This window comes from Pleurodeles waltl, chromosome 10, assembly GCF_031143425.1.
Source record: "Pleurodeles waltl isolate 20211129_DDA chromosome 10, aPleWal1.hap1.20221129, whole genome shotgun sequence".
Classification (NCBI taxonomy): Eukaryota; Metazoa; Chordata; class Amphibia; order Caudata; family Salamandridae; genus Pleurodeles; species Pleurodeles waltl.
The window spans coordinates 714,366,444-714,385,920 of NC_090449.1; the positions used below are offsets into that span (position 1 = coordinate 714,366,444).

At 43.2% G+C, this 19,477-nt stretch overlaps 1 protein-coding gene across 2 annotated transcripts in view; it reads left to right on the forward strand.

Annotated features, from left to right (window-relative positions):
- CUL2 (cullin 2) overlaps positions 1 to 19,477 on the forward strand; it is a 454,610-nt gene that overhangs the window by 208,089 nt on the left and 227,044 nt on the right. For both annotated transcript variants that reach the window (XM_069211221.1, XM_069211220.1), the window contains exons 7-8: positions 13,182 to 13,278; positions 13,376 to 13,486. In XM_069211221.1, the coding sequence (XP_069067322.1) occupies positions 13,182 to 13,278; positions 13,376 to 13,486 (208 nt within the window). The remainder of the gene's footprint in view (positions 1 to 13,181; positions 13,279 to 13,375; positions 13,487 to 19,477) is intronic.

Genomic DNA, 19,477 nt, shown 5'->3' on the forward strand with positions numbered 1-19,477 from the left:
ATATTCCTTGAACAATTTTCCACAATATCCCACCCCAAATTTGACTAAACCAATTGCCTAGTGTCGCAAATCCATTCCCTACTTTTTCCCAAACTCCTGGTTCTTTCAACTCCTTCAAATCCTTACTTACATTAGTTAAGTTAGTAAGCAATTCTTTTACTTCTTTCTCATCTGCAGGAATATACGAGCAACAGTGCCTTTCATTAATCATTCTGCAGACTCCCCTGTCTTTCGCCAATATTATGTCTAAAACAAGCCTGTTTTGAAGCGTCATAGCTCTATCTGCAGCTAACTCAGTGTTTAGTAATAATAATATAGCTCCTGTAAAGTTAGTTAACATATTATCTACTATAGTCGACAACTTTCGTATCTTTTTTGCATTTAATATAACTCCTACTGAAGGAATTACTGCACCAAAAATATCCCCTACTATTGCAGAGGCTGTTTCTCTTCTTTGTCTCATCCGATGTAACTCAGTCATTTTTGATATCTTCAAATCATCTATTTGATAGATCTTAGGCAATACAATTCCCAAGTATCATGTCCCATACCATCCCTTAGTGAGACGGTAATAAGCAATAAGTCCACAAATATAATAAATTCAAGGAAAAACAGGTTCGGCACCATTCAACATGAACGTCCATTTACTCTGAAACAAAAACACATGCCTACATTCACTCGGTCCCACAAATAAAGTGTCAGTGCGTGATTTTGGCCTATATATACACACAAAGCTCCCTACATGTAATGCGTCTAAAGCTAACTTTCCTTGTGTTTTAATAGCAGTGTAAGCATAACCATTTTTGTAAGGCCTTTTCTCTAATCCTTTTTCTAGTTCTTTTTTCAATGAAAGCTCTTTTCCATGGGAGTTAATAAGCAAGTCAAATTGTTACGATGCGCATAAGCTGTGCCAAATGTTAGTGTAGGCTCAAAGAATCCTCTTACTAATACTATATCATGATCTTTTGCTATCTTACTTAAATATCTAATTATGGGGACAAAAGAAAATACAAAGTCATAATTTGAGTAAAAGTACTGAATGTACTCCTGGTTATAGAAGTGTGTTAGTAACAGGCTACAAGTTATACCGTAAGTCAGAGGTAGACTATGATAAGTAACTCCTTCTTCCACTGAAGAAGGTATTTGTGTACACACAAGACAATCTTTTCCATCCATGGTTTCCACATACTCACTCAATAGATGATAAAAGACGTTAGAAGATAATTCTCCCTTTGCGTTAGTATAATCATGCAAATATCGCTCATCTAATTTAAACTTCTCTATAGCTGTTAGTGTAGTAGTTTCATGCACAGATGTAACTTCTATTTCTTTCATCTCATGAATTGACATACCCACAATCATTATTACAAACAATATTCCGCACACAATCGCCATTCCTACACTCAAATATCTACAATACCTAATATGCCTCACGTTATTATCTAAATTAGCCATGATCAGTAAAGAATCAGAAAGCAGAGTTTTCAACTCCTAATTAATATGCAACACAAAAATAAAAAAATAAATAAAAAATATACTTCTTTCTTCACACTTTTAACTTAACACGACAAGACCCCTTCTTCCTTTGTCAAAATCGGTTAGCAGCTGGTCAACTCCAGGTTTTAAGGATCATCTCAGGCTATCAATGTCTTTTCCGATAAATCAGTAATCTCAATCTTTTTCTTTATTCAGCAACACAGTCTGTTGTTTCTCTCCTTCAAGTTCCATCAAAGTACTGATTCAGAACTTCTCTGTCAAAACAAAAGGACATAAACTTGTTCTGCCAGTGACTGTTTGTGGCGTATTTTCGACTTGCCACTCTCTTTCTTTTCAACCTCCTTTCCCCTGTTAGTTCTCCATAACTCAGTTCATCTTTCTTTGTGGTGTCTTGTTCTTCCTCTATTGTTTCATTTATTACCAAGTCCTTTTTCTTGCCTATTTGAGACTCAGGCCAATGATCCCCCTTTTCTTACATCTTCTGTCAGCAATCTCTTCAAGGTAGGACTTTTCGCTTTCACTTCGTCTGATGTGCCCTCTTTTGATGGGCCTGCAACGGTTCAGGAGGAGTCAGATCACTTTTGCTTTGACCTGCCTCAACTCTTTCCCCCTCAGGATCTGGCATTGGGTCTCCTTGTTTTTCAGTCCCCTTTGTTTGCGGTATCACTTCTCCTGTGCATGGTCACTTCTCCTGTGCATGGACCTCTTAGCATCTCTTCTGCATTGTCTGCACATTCTATCTCTTGATTTTCCACACCCTCGTCCCTTACTGGGGTGATTGATGTTTCTTCCGTCAGTTCTGGGTCTACTTCTGGCTCAACTTGTTCTGGTTCTGGTTCAGGCAGAATTATTCGCTTGGCTGCTGCTGGTGTTCTCAGCAACACTTCTTCATGATCCTGGGGACTCACCACCTTTCTGGTATGGCTTGCATGTATCCAATTGGGCAAACCTGCACACTTTACAGCTGTGGTAGTCGTCAACACCACTTGATATGGACCTCTCCAACGTGGCTCTAGGCAGGTTTTTCGTACATGCTTTTTGATCACGACCCAATCTCCGGCTCTCAAGTTGTGACCTGGGTCATGGATAGGTGGCAGGGTAACGGCTTGTATCTGCTGAGAAAAAGATCGAACCACATCAGCTAGACCCTTGCAGTAGTCTAACACCATATCATCTGTAATATTGACAAGGCCATTGGCTGGTATTGCTGGCAGAGTCATTGCTCTTCCCACGAGAATCTCGTTTGGGGACAATACTGTCTTTCTGTCAGGTACATTTTTCATTGACATCAACACTAAAGGCGATGCATCTGGCCATTTCAAGTTTGTGTCTCAATGAAATCCAATTGCATTCTGCTGAATGGTCCTCCTGCTCTTCCAATGTGGCTCAAATTTACCACTGTCCCTTTCCCCACGTTCAATTGTTGGCAAATCACACATCTATGGCACACTGCCTCAGCTGCTTGTCTAAATTTCGGATTGAACCAATCAACCTTGAACAACCTAATCATGGCATCCCTTCCAATGTGCGCCTGACCATGTTAATTCGCGTAAAAAGCGTCTGAGACAACAGACAAGTCAGTAGCACCATCTGGCCCTCCTCAGATACCCTGATTTCATCTGGTCTTCGTATACACTTCAGCTTTGCCCACAGCTTTTTCTCTTCCTTGTCTGCATTCTCTTGCAAAGTTTTCAATTCCTCTAAGGTGTCAATTACTTTTAGAGCAAAACTTGCACAACTGGTATCTTCTTCTTGCATTAGTTCCCACTTATCCTTGAACGATATACAATTCAGGGCGCAAAATCTTGCTACCTGATCCGCATATCCATTTCCTAAGGAAATATAGTCTGGTGTTTTCTGATGTGCACTGCATTTTACTACAGCAATTTCTTCAGGTAACTGTATTGCGTACGATAACTCTTTTATTCTATCACCATTTCGTAATGGGGTTCCACTGGAGGTCATGAACCCTCTTTGTGACCACAATTGACCAAAATCATGAACAATTCCAAATCCATATTGGCTATCTGTGTATATTGTCACTCTCAGCCTGGTTGAGACGTAACATGCCCTAGTGAGTGCCACCAATTCTGCCACTTGTGCTGAATATACACCAGGAAGCCAAGATGCTTCCAGGGTTCCTGTAATTGTACACACAGCATACCCTGCTCTCAATGTGCCTGTCCCATCTCTGAGGCATGAACCATCAACAAAAACAATTTGATCATTTTCTTCCAGTCAAGTGACTCTAATATCAGGTCTAGGCTTTGTACAGAGGTCCGTAACCTCAAGACAATCATACTCTATATCTTCCTCCTTCTCAACTTCAACAGTGTCGCTTGGCAGTAATGTTTCTGGATTCAACACTGTACATCTTTTCAAAGTAACATTTGGAGCTCCCAATATACTCGTCTCATTCCTTGTCAATCGGGCCCCATCAAATGTTGTGTTTTTGTTCTTGTCAGCAAAATTTCAACTGAATGTGGTAACATTACCGTCACTGGGTATCCCATGACTACCCCTTCACATTGGAAAATACTTTGACCAACTGCGGCTACTGCTCGCAGACAACCTGGTAAAGCTGCTGCAACCGGGTCCAAGGTAGCTGAAAAATAGGCTACTGGGTGATAAGCATCTCCATGGACCTGTGTCAAGACAGACAAAAAAACAAGCATCACGTTCATGACAAAACAGTGTGAAAGGCTTTGAGAAATCAGGCATTCCCAACGCTGGAGCTCTGCACAAACTCTCTCTTAAATCAGTGAAAGCCCTCATCTGATCTTCATCTAGAGTAATGGGGTCTGTAACTCCCGTGTGTGTCAATTGTTGTAAAGGTTTGGCAATCTCAGCAAAATTCGAGATCCATTGTCTACAGTATCCTACCATTCCCAGAAACATGCGTACATCCTTCTGGGAAGTAAGTGGATTTCCCTGCAAGATCATTGTAATCCTTTCTCCAGAAATTCTCCTCAACCCTTTCTCAATCTGATGACCCAAATATTTGACAGATTTTTGACAGTATTGCAGCTTTGCAGGTGAGACTTTGTGACCAAAGTCTCCCAGATGATTCCGTAGGACAATCGAATTATGTTTACACTCGTCCCTTGTTCTGGACGCAGTCAATAAGTCATGAATGTACTGTACAAGAGTCTATTGGCAAGGTAATTCCAATGACTCCAGGTTCTTTTTCAGAATCTGGTTAAACAAGGATGGTGACGCCGTATACCCTTGTGGAAGCCTGCACCAGCTGTAGACTTTATCTAGGAATTTGAAACTGAAAAGAAACTGACTATCCTCGTGAAGTGGTACTGAAAAGAAAGCTTGTGACAGGTCGACTACTGTGAACCACTCTGCCTCGCATGGAATCTGAAACAGTATCACTGCTGGATTGGGCACAACCAGGCAACACTTAACCTTCAAGTCATTCACTTTTTGCAAATCCTGCACAATTCACACTTTTCCACAAGGCTTTTTCAATCCCATTATCAGTGAATTACGTGGACTGCTCAACACTTCCTTCAAAACACCCTGCTTCAAGAAATCCCCAATTATTTGTGCCACTTTCATCAACGCATCCTGTGGCATATTGTACTGTGGTAGTTTTGGAAACTCTACATTCGGCTTCAAGGTGATTTTACTTGGCTCCACACCTTTGATCAAACCCACTTCTTTTCCTGTCAAATCCCAGACCTTCTCCTTCACTGTTCCCTGTAAATCTGTGTGCAATTCCTTCAACATGAACATTGGGAAAATCTCGATCAAAGAGTACTCTTCAAATGCTTCATTAAGGACCATGGCTGATGCCTGCTCTTCCTCATCATCACTGTTTGTCTGGACTTCTATTCCTGCATCTGTACAATTCCTTTTCCTATCTGGGCTTAATGTTTGACAACCAGGGTTCTTGGGCCAATTGTAGGAAGACAAAAAAAGCCCAGCTTATAAAAACAACAATGGCCTTAAGGTTTTTTTCTAAAAGAATAGGGGGGATTACCCCGCCAAACATGCTAAAAGTTTACAAAGCAAAGTGCATCCCAGCAGCCACGTACGGGTCCGGTATCTGGGGACATACCGATTGTAACCTGGTACAGACGGTTGAAAATGACTTTTTAAAATATTTACTGATGGTTCCAAAAGGTACATCATCATACATAATTCATTCAGAACTGGGATCCAGTTTTATTACCGATTTGATAAAGATTCAACCCTTATTGTTATGGCACACAATCTGGAGCTCGGAACATACTGAACTAAATAAGGCCATTTTGACCGACTGTATGGAATCTATATACGCAACAAGGGTGCCTTGGCTAAAATACATCATGACTTTTTTTTTTTTAACATGGGCAATAAAGCTTATTACACAAATCCAGCTCTCCTGGAGACAATTTCTAGGAAGGACCTGAGCGCTTTGGCATTAAAATATTTAGAAGATTTACGATGGGAGGCTGAATCAAAAAAGCCCACAGTCATTCATAATCAAATAATCTTGTCAACGGAGGCTATCCAGCCTTACCTGATGAACGTGACAAACCCCGCCACCGTTTTGTGCTCACCAGATTGAGGCTGGATACATTCCACCGACTAGTAACCTTCCCAACCATGAATGATTGGAGCACCACCTTGAAGGCCTGCCCCTGTGATGCAAAGGCACTACAAACCACAATCCACGTGGTTTTATTTTGCAAACTGTACGCCAAGCAAAGAAAGCGCCTAGTAGCCCCTCTCTTAAGGCTAATCAACCTCCCTCAGTGTCGTACTGCGTACGCTAGCCTCCAGGTTCTATCATCCATAGAGATGTGTGGAACCTTGGCCAATTTTTTATGCTCCGTACTAAGCACAAGAAAGCGCATGGGGGTAGCAACATAACTTGAACTATTTTAGACCTTTTATTATTGTAAATCATTAAGATTTTAGCCTATTTATTGTATCTATTTATTGTATATTGTATATTAAAATGTAAAATATCGTTACTTTTATGACTTGTTGAAAGTCGAATAAAGTCTTTGTACTAGTAGTAGTACAATTCATGGAACATTTGGTTTTGCACAATAAATCTCTGCCTAACAAAGATACAGGACTTGAGTCGCACACCACAAATCTATGCAGTCCTGTATAATTCCCAATTTCAATCTGTACTGGTTCTGTGATAGGATTCATTAATTGCCTATTCTCCACTCCCACAACCTGCACTTTTCTTCCAGAAAGGGGCAAATCTGGTACTTCTACACTCCTTACTGTGGAGCACGTGGCTCCAGTGTCAACCAAGAATGAAACTTTATGTCCCATTACTTTTCTCTTCACAAAAGGCCCTCTCTGATCTACCTCCAGGCTCCTTCTTCTAAACTGTCACTCATCCATTCGTCGTTTATTTCATCCTCACTGTGAAATGGGAATTGGTGTACTGTATTGTTACTGTTATCTGATCTCTGACCATTGACCTGATGAGTAAGCATAACTTGTTGCTGCTCCATCGGGGCTTGAGGTATGTGCATATGCTGTCTAGGCACCATAGAAATCTGCTGCTGTACTGGTGCTAAAGGAGTATATTGTGCTCATGGCACCTGCACCTGTTGTACTGGAAAAAAGTTTTGACCTCGAGTTTGGACATTTGGGATTTGGCCCCTCACTCTGGGGACTCTCACTGTCTGTACTGTACTGACATCACCTTGCTGAACCATTCATTCCTGCGCCATCAATGGGCACTCCCGCTTCCAGTGTCCCACGTTTCCGCACAGGTGACATGGCAACATTCTTTTCATGCCCTGCATGTCATTCTGAATAACCACTGTGTTCAGATCCGGAACACGCATCACATCCATACCACGTCCTCTACCCCTCACTTGAGGCTGAAACGCGATAGCTCTCTGTTGCGGCGGCATCGCGGCACTCCTTGCACTCCTGATTATGCTGCTTTAATCTGCATCACCATTGCCTTTTCCTTCAATTTCTTTTGCTTTAATTCAATCTCATCGCTACACAATTTAGCATTCTGCAACACCTCATCAATCGGCTTTACCTACCAACAAATCAAATGATTCTTAATCATTTCCCCTACTTCAGGTCTCAACCCTTCAACAAATCTAAACACGAAATACAACATGTCCTTTGGTTCGACTGCTTCCTTACCACTGTATTCCTTAAAAGCCTTTAGCAATCTTTCGGAATAGGTGTGCATTGACTCTTTGGTTTCCTGAACCGTCCTGTCGATTCTCTGCCAATCAATGTTTTTCGGAGAAATCCTAGTTTTGAGAAACTCAATCACCTTGTAATAATTTTTCATTACCTCAGGTGACGGTGCGCCTGTGATTTTATGCCTCTCAGGTTCACTCGTTGGCCAATCTACTGCCCTTTTGCACTCGACCCATAAGTCAGCTGGTACGACTATCTCAAACAAAGTGTTCAAGTCTTCCCACAAACATTTGGAGAGTTTCACAAACCTCTCTGTCTGTTGGTACCATTCAACTGGCTTCTCCCTCAATTTGGGATAATCATTTGTAAAAGACAGTATGTCACTTCGATGCCAAGGAACATGAACAAACTGCCCTCCTGGAATTTCCCTCATCGGCAGCATTTTGACTGCTCCTCCCTTCTCCGTTTTCTCTGTTTCCCCTTCTGAATCTCGTTTTTGTTTATCTTTTCTCTTCGCCCATCTGCCTTGCCACTTCTTTAGTGCTCCCCAAATCTGCGCACTCTGCAGTAAATCCCTTAAATGTGCTCTCATTCCTGCCGACCTCAGTGTTCAAAATCCTTTGCTTCAAAGTCTAATCTGTAACTTTGTCTCAAATGTTTCATTGTCTTAAGATCAACGTCATGCTTCTCTGCTACTTCTGCTAATTTCTGATGTATTTTTCCCAATTCCTTTGTAATCCTCGGACACAAAAACCTCAGCTCCTCCTCTGTATAGGATTCTAACCTATTCAATCCCATGGTTCCCTCAACTAATTCATTTGCCTCAATATTTAGTTCCACTCAATTCAATTGCTCTTCCCCTTTTGAGGCACCTTGCGAGGAACTCAAACTATCCAGCCAACTATTTAACTGCTGTGCTGTTAACCCTTGTAATGAGATGTTACTCGCATTAGTCACTGGCAGCTGCTGTATCCCTGTTCCTGAAACTTGTAGTGTCAAGAGTCTCAGACCTTGATTACCATCTGGTAATGCCACAAGAGGACTAAATCCAACAGGAGATTTAGGTTCACCCGGACAAATACTTGAAGAAGATGTCGACTGTACTAAGTCTCCCATTCCCCTTCTCCCTTCTTTCTCTGATATCTCAATTTGTCCCCCTGCCTCTGATTTCTTCTGAGCATATAAAGGTACCGCTGATCCAACAGTAATCGGTAGCGATATTGCATCTGGAGCTGCACTGGAACCTGCACTTTGTGTAAGTGGAACTCCCATCGCCTGACTCATGACTGGTGCGAGATCTACTGATGTCCCTGTTAGCTGATTAAACTTCGGCATATTCTGTATTTGTGCCGGTGGTAGTAACATTGGAGTCGGTCAGTCTGAACTAGCATTGGCTGCAGATGCACCTGCTCCCTCGGCACCACAATATTTGAAACAGTCTCAAGAATTGGTACATTCGGGTAAATTCCTGGTGCAGAAGGTGTAGGCACTTGTACTTGAGCTTCCGCTCTCGTTCCTACAACTGGCGTACTCTGCACTACCCCTGGTATCTGTCCTCCTTCTGTTTGTACAGCACCCGTGGCTCCCTGGGATGTCCCAGGAGTAGCAGGAGGGGGTGTAGCAATATTCCCTGGACCCCCTGCATAAGTCGTCCTAGGCGGAGGCCTTTCTCTTAGTAACTGCGCAATATAATCCTCAACATCAGAATCGTCGTCATCTACATAGGACTTTTTCCTTTTCTTCTTTTCCTCGCTCTCCCTTTCCTTGTTATCATCTCCTTTGTCTGAATCGTCACCTTCTGTGATTGCATGGAACACCTTACTCTCCTTCATGGTTGCCATTCTCCATCTCTTTTGTTCCCAATCCCACCTAGCTTCGGCTAGTGATTTTTCTATCTCTTTTATCCTTCTATTAGTCTTGAGCTCATGCTGCTGCCTGGCCCCTAGCTCCCAAACTGCTAACGCCTCAAACTGTGCTGGTCTTGGTAACGGTCTGATGTCATAGAATGATAATCACAGTTGGTCTAGAACCCTTAAATTAAACGTTCCATGCTCTGGAAATGCTAGGGTTCCTTGATTCTTAGTCAATGCGCTCCATTGCTTTAACCAAAGACAAGAAGCTATGCCCTTTTCTGTCATTTTGAGATGTGCTGGACTGTCCCCCGGAGGGGTTGGTGCCCCCACTGAAGCCTTAATGTAAGATTCACCCTTCATCACACTTTTAAATGCCTTGAAAAACTTCATTTTGCCTGTGTTATGTATTACAATTCAATAAATGAATTGACTTTTACTCCCAAGACTCCCTTCACCCGCTCGCTCAACCAATTGCCTCTCACGGATGGCTGCAAATCCGGTTGCGGCTTTTCTCTGTAACCGACCTATCTCAGCGCGGCACACACGGACGTCATACTAACACACAGCGGCTGACAAAGGTGTGCGGCTTCGTCTCCCTCAACTCAAATTCATTCAACTAATGCAATTATATTGCGAGCATCTTCACCAAATAATAACTGAAATAAATCCACTAGTTTACTGCAGGAAAGGACACAATCGCTTCAGGGACCTTACAGATTTTCACTAACAGGCACTCTCTGTGGCCTTAGCTATACTTCTTTCTCAGTCCCCCACGTCCGCAAGTAAAATTCGACCAGCAAACTTTACTCTCGACTAGTCTTTGGGTCTGTCCTGGTGCACAGAGGACTCGCCAAATTTCAGTCAAAGCTTCTGTTATTCAACGTACATTCTCTCAGACTTGTTGACCACGCCCGATCAACCTACTAAACCAGACAGATTACAACATATACTCGAGTGTCTCCTACACGTGTCAGTATACTCCGGACTCTTAGACCACGCAGGGTCTGTACATCACCAACAACCACGTGGACAAATTTTTTAGCACAAAGCGCCACACACATATGAAGTTCAACGACTTCCCTACTCTCACCCTTTGGAGTGCGCACACTCCTACTAACCCTTAAATGGAGTACGCAAACTCCCTACTTTTTACCTCACATACATCACAATTCACCTGCGATCTGCTTAAGCCTTATGCAAGCGCAATTCTACCACTCTCATACTATTTCAAATACGCCGGGAACATATCCAACCTTACTTCCAGGATCTGGGACAGTCATTTCTGGGCTTAAGGGAACATCATCTTTGGTACCATCAGAAAAACAAAATTCATACCTCATAAATCTGAACAACTATACTCAATTTTAAACTACCACCATAACCTTTACTCACCACTTAACTAGTTCCCTATGGAAACTAACCATCAAGCTGCTACCAAAAACTGATAGCGCTCCTTGCCCTTAGTAAGTAAACTTACAAGGTGACGCGTATAGGTCGATGAACCTTTTAGATCGCATAGGGTATCCTAGTTAAGTGTTATGAGTAAGTAACATCCACAATCATAATTGTAATCAACACATAATACCAAGACTATTCTAATAAGAAAATACCATCACTCATAAGAAAGTTAGTTCGATTTATTCCCTGTTAATTACATTTCTAATCAAAAGCCTTTATCCGACAAAAACTATGATGTCCAAACTTTATTAGCAACATGAGCAATGAATTATCATGATTTTTATTAACATGCAACCAACATTAATCAAAGCATAGCTATTCATGAACATAGAATAATTCAGCAATATGAGTCAGTCAGTCTGAAGTCAAAGTCACCATTAGTCATCCTTGTCTGACTACCTGTTAGCATCAGCATGTGGGTCTTCATGTGAAAACAATATAGTCAAAAACCAATAATTTGGAAGAATCTAATTAAAAGAGAAAAACATTTTTAGAACAGCGCAGTTGGTACCTAGAAGAAAAGCACGTGTTAGTCAGTTGAGTTATAGCTACCTATCCAAGATAGATCAGCAGCAAGTCAGTCTTCGTCCCCAGGTCATCAGTCATCAGTTAGGCTCAGGCTCACAGGGAGCAGGCCCAATTTTCAGCACTTCGGACAGCGTCTCCTGATGTCATCAACTTTCGCCTCTCCATTCTGATTTTTCCTCTCATGTCATCACTTTTTATTAGGGTCTCACAGTCCGTCCCACAATTTGCCCATTGGTCAACCTAATCAGGGTTTATGACTCTAACCTATAGTTTTTGTTTACCACTGGTCTATGTTGTTTTGAGAGTCAAGTTCCATTAACATGGTTGGTCCTTTTGTCGATGAGGACATCATCCGGCTCTTCAGGTAACAAAATTGTTGCTCTTAGTCTGTAGCTCCATTGTTCAAGTCCTTGAAAAGTACATTTAGCCTACTCTACACATAATTGTATCAATTTGTTCTGATCGTCTCCTGTCCGCTGGTGATGCAGATTTTTCTAGCAATGATCAATGGTGAACTCTGTACAGTTCAAGGTCCTTTTCTCCAGTTCCAGTCTGCAGCAGCTCATCGCATCTCCACGTTTAAGCAAGCAAGGCCCAGCGCCGACCAGGCCTCTGGGATAGCTAATTTAAGAATATGAAGCACCATAACATAAATTTATATCCTTCATTATAGCATATTAATACAAAATATTAAATGTTCACATTATTTTTGTACTGTTAACACAGATGGTGACCACTCCCCATGGCCACATTTTGCACATTACACGTTATTAGCTCATTTAAGAATATGAAGCACCATAACATAAATTTAGATCCTTCATTATAGCATATTAATACAAAATATTAAACGTTCACATTATTTTAGTACTGTTAACACAGATGGTGACCACTCCCCATGGCCACATTTTGCACATTACACGTTATTTTCGATGACTGTTAATCAAATGTCAAATTATCTCATTAGTCAATATACGCAACTCATTAGCATATTAGCATATCAGCTGCAACAGCACTAACGTGTGATTCTAAAGGAGAGTTGTAGAGCATTACACAGATGATAAGCACTTTTTCACCATTGTCCTTTTATAGTGGTCTGAGCTGCTGCCTTGGAGAAAAGTAGGAACACTTTGAGGACCTGAGGGTTGAAAGGTTGGAACTCTCTATCAACATAATTGGCATGTGAACTAAGCTTTGTATTTTGTCATGGGATGGAGAGGAACCAAATCATTATTTTCAGCTACAATTACATCAGGATTAATGGGTAATTTTCTGTTTGATAGTCTTGGATTTAAGTGAATTTCCCACTATAAGATGATCCACCCAGGCAGTGAGTTAGCTACATGGCCACACGAGGAGCACTGCATCTATTGGATGTTCAGTGACAAACACTAAATGAGGTCCTTTATGCTGAGACTTGGATCACCATTTTGAATGTATTTGTAAAAATTACATCAATCGCAAGGCCACGCCACATTGCAAAGCTATAAGCTATATGTAGATCTATCTGCTGAGTACTAATATTGTATTTAATGAACACATCGTAATGTGTACACTTTGTATAACAATTTATAGTCTACACCTGCAAGTACTTGGCTTGCTCTTCTTCCTGTACAGTTACTTGTTGATTAATTACAGAATGTTGCACTTTATATCTTCTGCATTCCGCTCAGCCCCTCACAGTTCTCACTGTTTAATTTTTTCTTTTAATTGTTTTAGTGATCGATGTGGGGAGGACCCAAATCAGAAAGTAATCCATGGGGTTATTAACTCGTTTGTTCATGTTGAACAGTATAAGAAAAAATTCCCCCTTAAGGTAAATATGAATGTACATCCGTATGCATTTGTCCTTTTGTTTACTTTTTGTGTCCATAAGCAGCAAGCACTGTGTTGATGCTACTTTCATTTTTCAGTTTTATCAGGAAATTTTTGAGAGTCCCTTTCTGGCTGAAACTGGGGAGTATTACAAACAGGAAGCGTCAAATTTACTGCAAGAATCAAACTGCTCACAATATATGGAAAAGGTGAGAAACGTCTCAATCATTTTATACAGTTGCAACACAGACGCTCCTAGCATGCCTTCTTCCTTGTTTCTGTATGTTTGGATTTTTACTTCTGTTAATTCAATATGTCCTGCAATTAGCTTGATTTAGGTTTTAGTAGTCCTTGCAATCTCTAACTGTAAAATCAGATAATCTTCTATTGTTTTCACAATTGGTTAAAAAAAATAAAGTGTGCTCCACTTTATTCGGGGTTGACGTCATTGTACCACAAAAGTGAGAGTAAACTGAACTCTATACGGTTACATACAATGTGGGTGAACTGATTGTATACTCCAGGCTCCAAAGGCTGTCTTTCTTAGAACACCCAAGGTGCACATTAATTAAAATTACTTGTGTCTCTAGAGACCATTTAATCTCTTCTTGACTACAATTTCTTTTTTTTTCTTTTTTTTTATTGAATATATGATTAACAGTGGTATAACTTGAACTGTGTTACTACTCAAGAAATTAAATTGGATAATATGAAGTCTTTATTTCCAGCTTAATCCCGGTCTTCACTGTGCTGATAACAGAAGGGAATCACATATAAATTAAGGCCTCTGTAAACTTGTACATCTAAGACCCTCATATATATGCGTTTGTATATGTTTTTAAGTAAAATTGGCTAACTCTTCCTCAAAGCCTGTATTCTCAAATCGAAGACTCTCCCTGACCGCGACCTGCCGGGTAAGCCGTTTCTGGCGGCAAAGGTCACCCCTGCATTCAGAGCCCCTGGGTCATGGGGAGCTGGACTGTCGGTGTCCCTATGTGCCCTTGCATCAGAACGTAGCTGGGCAGCTGTGAGTTTTCTTCGTTAAGCCTCCTCGCCAGAGCCTGCAGCCTTTTTCCAAAACTGATCTCCTCTATTGACTTGCATTGGGTGTCGACGCTGTGTTTGGCACTCTGCACCCGGCTGCCCTGTGCCCGCTGACGGTGTAAGTTTGGTGCTGCCTTGTGGCCCCCTTGTTCTTAACTCAACCTCAGGAGATCGATCCCTGACACCACTTTACTCGCCCTTGAGCAGCGCATCTTGGCTCACCTCCCCTGTCTCCATTGGTTAACATTGGGCGCCCAACTCCAAATACGACCTCTGCACCCGGCCGCCCATATGCTGCTGTGGTGTACTTTTGGTACTGATTTAAACCATGGCAAATGTTGACTTAAAATACAAAAGGCTGGATAAGTAAGGTGTGTACTTAGCTACAAAACTGCATTCTTGTTTTCCTCCCATAGGTTAACATTGCTGAAGTAAAAAATTGCTGTTGATTTATGAAACTGCAAAGTATCTCTTAAAAACTGCTATTATTTTTCTAAATTGGTCTTGGATTTATTCATTGAGTGTTTGTCTCATTTATTGCATCCGTGAGTACAACAAATGCCTAACACGACTCACTGATAAGCCTAGGTGCTCGCCCACACTCCCACAAATAGAGCATTAGTCCTATCTACTTTTACCTCTGCAATAACACTTGGGGATCCACTGGATTCTCTGCACAGTGTACTTCATTTTAGTGCATTATATAGAAAGCCAGCTTCCTACAGAATCCATCTAATGCTGCCCAATCAAACAAGAGTCCCGCCCACCCTTACCTTCAATCTCATTCACTGGAATCTTTGTCAAGTCTAGAGCAGAAGTAAAGTCAGGATGGAAAAGGACAGGGCTAAACTTGTGGTGACAGTCATCCATTTGGGTTCAGGAAAAAATAGATGTGAACAATTGCACTCTGAACCAGCCAGAAGACATGAAATTAGTAGGGCATATACACCTTGTCAGTGGTAGCACGATCTATATAAATGCCATATAGCATAATTACATGTGGTATGCATTTAATGGCACCTCCAGGAAAATAAGAAAACTTTCTTGCAGTTTAAGCTTCCTACAGTGAGGCAGGTGAGTACCTCAGGTTCTGCGCCCAGTGCAGGCAAGCCCTTCATTATGCAAAGCAATCCTAAAACTGAAAAAGAAAAAAAGGGATTAGCATTCTTCTTTAAAGATTTTTATCTAATAGTAAAGCAAGGCAAACCTCTCTCAGACAAGGAACCCTATGTAGGACTATAGACAAAGCAGGTTTGGATACCAGAGAAAATTATACAAATAGGGAAGAAGTCTAAGAGGTCGTATTATGTTAGGCAGATATATTTCAACAGGACATCAGAAAAAAAGTTTCAGATTTTCAGACCATCTTCATTTTTGCTGATGATAGTACAGAGACTTTAATAAATTAACAGGAAAAGGTGCTGATTATGGTGAGAAACTCTCCACTCGAGCATGAACATGCTCAATGTATAATGGAGAATATATCAAAACGTTGGATTTGGGAGGCTTAAAGTCTACAGACTAATTATGCCCAGCACTAACAGCTGTGTATTTCAGTGGTGCACCTACTGATGAGATCTAATGGAGGGGTTGCCACGCTCATAAAGGAGGACCTTCCATTTCTGCAGCCATTCAATTATATAGTTGACAAATTTAAGCTCTGTATGCTAGATAATGTGGAAGTCTCTTGCTTTATTAATCATTTTTTAAAAGAAAAAACTGAAATGGATTTTCAAATTTTACAGTTATACTCCTAGAAGAAGAGACACCAAATAAAGTTCAAGAATAATTCCTGAAAAGTTAGCTTTTTTGAGTCATATTAAAAAGGTGGAGTATACAGCAAAGCAAGAGCTCTGGCATCCATGCAACAGAAATTGCGTACAGTGGTTCTGTACCTCGGACAGGTTGCAGCTGGGAATTATGCTTTTGCATCAAAGGTAAACAAGTAAATTTCTACAGTAACTAGCTGTAAATTTAAATGTGAGGGGCGTGGCCAAGATGGCGGGCTAGTTGGACCTGCTTTCGGTCCTCTCCCTCACTGCCGATGGAGCCAGATATCTTTCCTCAGCATGTATTGCAGTTTGAGGGCACCTATCGGGGACCTGGCCTCCCGTGACACCCCCAGCACTGAGTGGCAGCCTGGGGACCTTGTTTGCTACCTGCCAGCTGGAGAGGGCTCCCTGCAGACCAGGACGGCGGCCTAAGATGGCAGGCACGAGGAGACTGAATTAAGTGGAGACATGTTCAGCTGGTGCTGCAACCGCACGGATAACAACTTCCAGAAACTGAGAGTGGCCCTGCTGGTTAGGCGAATCTACTAGCTCCAGGCTTGGGGCCGATCCAGTGTCCCAGCAGACTTTGGCACACCTGGAGGAATCTACAACCCACATGGGACCAGGCGGGGAGTGGAGGAACCCTGAAGTGCACAAGCCCTACCGCAGGCCCCAAGAGTGGAATTGAGGTGAGCCACGATGCTCCCCCCAAGACAAGCAAGCACATCCGCTTCACGCGGCCCAACACTACTGGTGATTGTGGGGCTCTACCAGCAACTGCCATCTAGGACACCCGCTAGCACTCCAAGTGTCGAAGCCTCCCGGACTAGTCACACACACCGGGTGGTGAAGAGAAGCCGGGAAGCCAGCCTACTGTACCCCAAGGGACTCTGAGGAGGCTGGGACTGGGGGGGCCAGGCCCCAGGCTCGATGCACATATGCCGTTCATTCAAATATCAGCTTAAGAATAACTGCTCACCATGCCACGCTAGTCTGTCACTCGGCCAACATCCAGTGGTGGGATGCACACCTATATTTAATTCAGGGCTGCCAGAGCTTGTGAGCCTCTCTGCCCTGCTCACCTAGTGGCACCCTTGACATCACTTTGGGGCACAGACAAAGTCACAACACACTGGGCCCTTCCAGTCCCTCACAGCCCGATATTGCCACCCAGTGGGACCCACCCTTGGAATCAGCCTTAAACCCCGGGCAGCAGGTGACCTTGCTCTTATTCAGCACGCGGCTCAACTTATTAGAGTCTTGGTTATAGGAGGCGTTTCTGGACTACCCTGTGAGGGGATGACATCTGCGTATTCCAAAGAAGGCCAGTGTACCATCACTGCACGTGGTCTCCATCACCACATGCCTGCACCGGGAGGCTGGGAATGCCCTTGGTCGCTGATCTGGATGGGACCACACATTTTGAATAGGGCCTCTCTACATAGACCTGGGACCTCCTGAGCAAAACCCTTACCTGGCAGTGGCCTCGGATAACTATCTCCTATTCCACCTTTGACTCTGGCCGTGGGTTACACACTGGGGCAACATGACGGAGGCACAGAACAAAAAGGACCGAACCCTCAAGGACATGCTGACAATACAGCCACCGGGAACAAGCAGAGCCAACACCTTCCCAGCACTCCATGAGGTGACCCTCGAGAATGAGGAGTCGGAGGGCCCGTAACCCGATCTTTTCTAGAGGCATTGTTTGCCTCTTTGAGTCATGGAGTCATCCCTTCCGTCTCATATTCCGATGGTATGGGAGGCTTCACCAGATTTGCTCTCTCTCAGTAGCGAGAGAGCTCTTAGGAATCGCCCCGGAAAGCGAAGGGGCCTCCCTGCTCTCCTCTGGAATGACTAGACCCATGAAACGATGCAGGGGATGCATGGGGGTTCAGCTGGGGAGTGCAGGGGGAGGGGTTTCCACGACTATCTGGAGCTTTCAACCAGCCCCGGAAACCATCACGCAATAACAGAATGGCCATCCTGGAGTCCCTCTCCCATGACGCTGACAATTGAGTCCCTCTATGTGTCCTCTTTGCAGACAGTCTGGGGGAAGGAGGGGAGTGGAGGACCACCACATTTTGGGAGATCGACGTTGTCCAAACGTTGCCAGACCCACGACCCAGCTCTTTGGGACACCACTGGCTCCCTGGTGGCCCCAGTTGTGGTGCCGGATGCACCAGAGACATGTTGTTTGTTGGAGTTCTTTTACTTTGTTTATGGGGAAGGGTACTCACATTTACACTTAGTCCTCCCATGTAAACCTCCTAACATGTGTGCCGACGACACGACTCCCCGGCCCCTAGTTGACATCTGGAGTGGCCCCATCAGTATTGAGCATCCTCTTATACATATACATCATGCCTCCCACACAGGATAAAATATCAATTATGTCTCTCAGTGCTAAAGGGCTGAATAGTCCATTCAAGCAGAGGGCCCTCATATCATACCTAGAGCAGACTAGCGCTGACATAGGTTTAATCCAGGAAACCCATCTGGTTTCATCAGATTGGCACCATTGAAAATTTTGTTTGTTCCCTCACCAACTGCTTTTGTCTGGTCCCACTAAGAAAGCAGGGGAGGGGATACTACTCTCTTAACAAATTTCGGAGGGCTTTGTGCATGAAGCTAACAGAAATCAGGAGGATGCTCCTGGCCTATTAATTTTGAGTTGGGGGCAGGCCTTGATAGTGGGGTCATTATATGCCCCCCAATGAGGGCCAGGAACCCTTTCTCCGCAGAGCGATAGAAGAAGTGCTACACCCTCCCTGCAGACAGGTTTTTACTGGGAGGGGACTTCGCATAGTCTATGATAACGAGATGGACCGCGCACCGACGGGGGGGGGGGCATAGGCGCACTGTACGATAAGATGAAACACTCAGCCTCTGTGATATCTGGAAGACACACAACCCCACTACGTATGCCTATACATTTTACTCACACACACATAAGCCATTCGTGCACCTAGACCATTTTCTGGGGACACAAGAAGTACAGGATATGGTTAGTGCAGTGACCATAGAGCCTTGCTCATTGTCAGATCATGCAGCACTAGTGGTGGGCCTGTCTATCCCACCTACATGATTTGCTCGTCCATCTTGGTGTCTACGCACCACACTCCTTCATGAACCTGAGTTATTTAGCCAAATCCAGAAGGCCCTCAAAGCCTACTTAGCTACGAATGACACGGCAGGCATACATATCTCAACACTGGGCAGCACCGAAAGTGGTCATAATGGGGTAGTTCATAACTATCTTCTCTGCGGACATTAAGACCCGTAGGGAGAAGCGGGAGTCCCTGCAAGATAGGGTGAGGGAGCTGGAGCAGATGCATCAAAGCACAGGGTCCCCGAGGATATGGTGGCAGCAGGAAGCCGTCA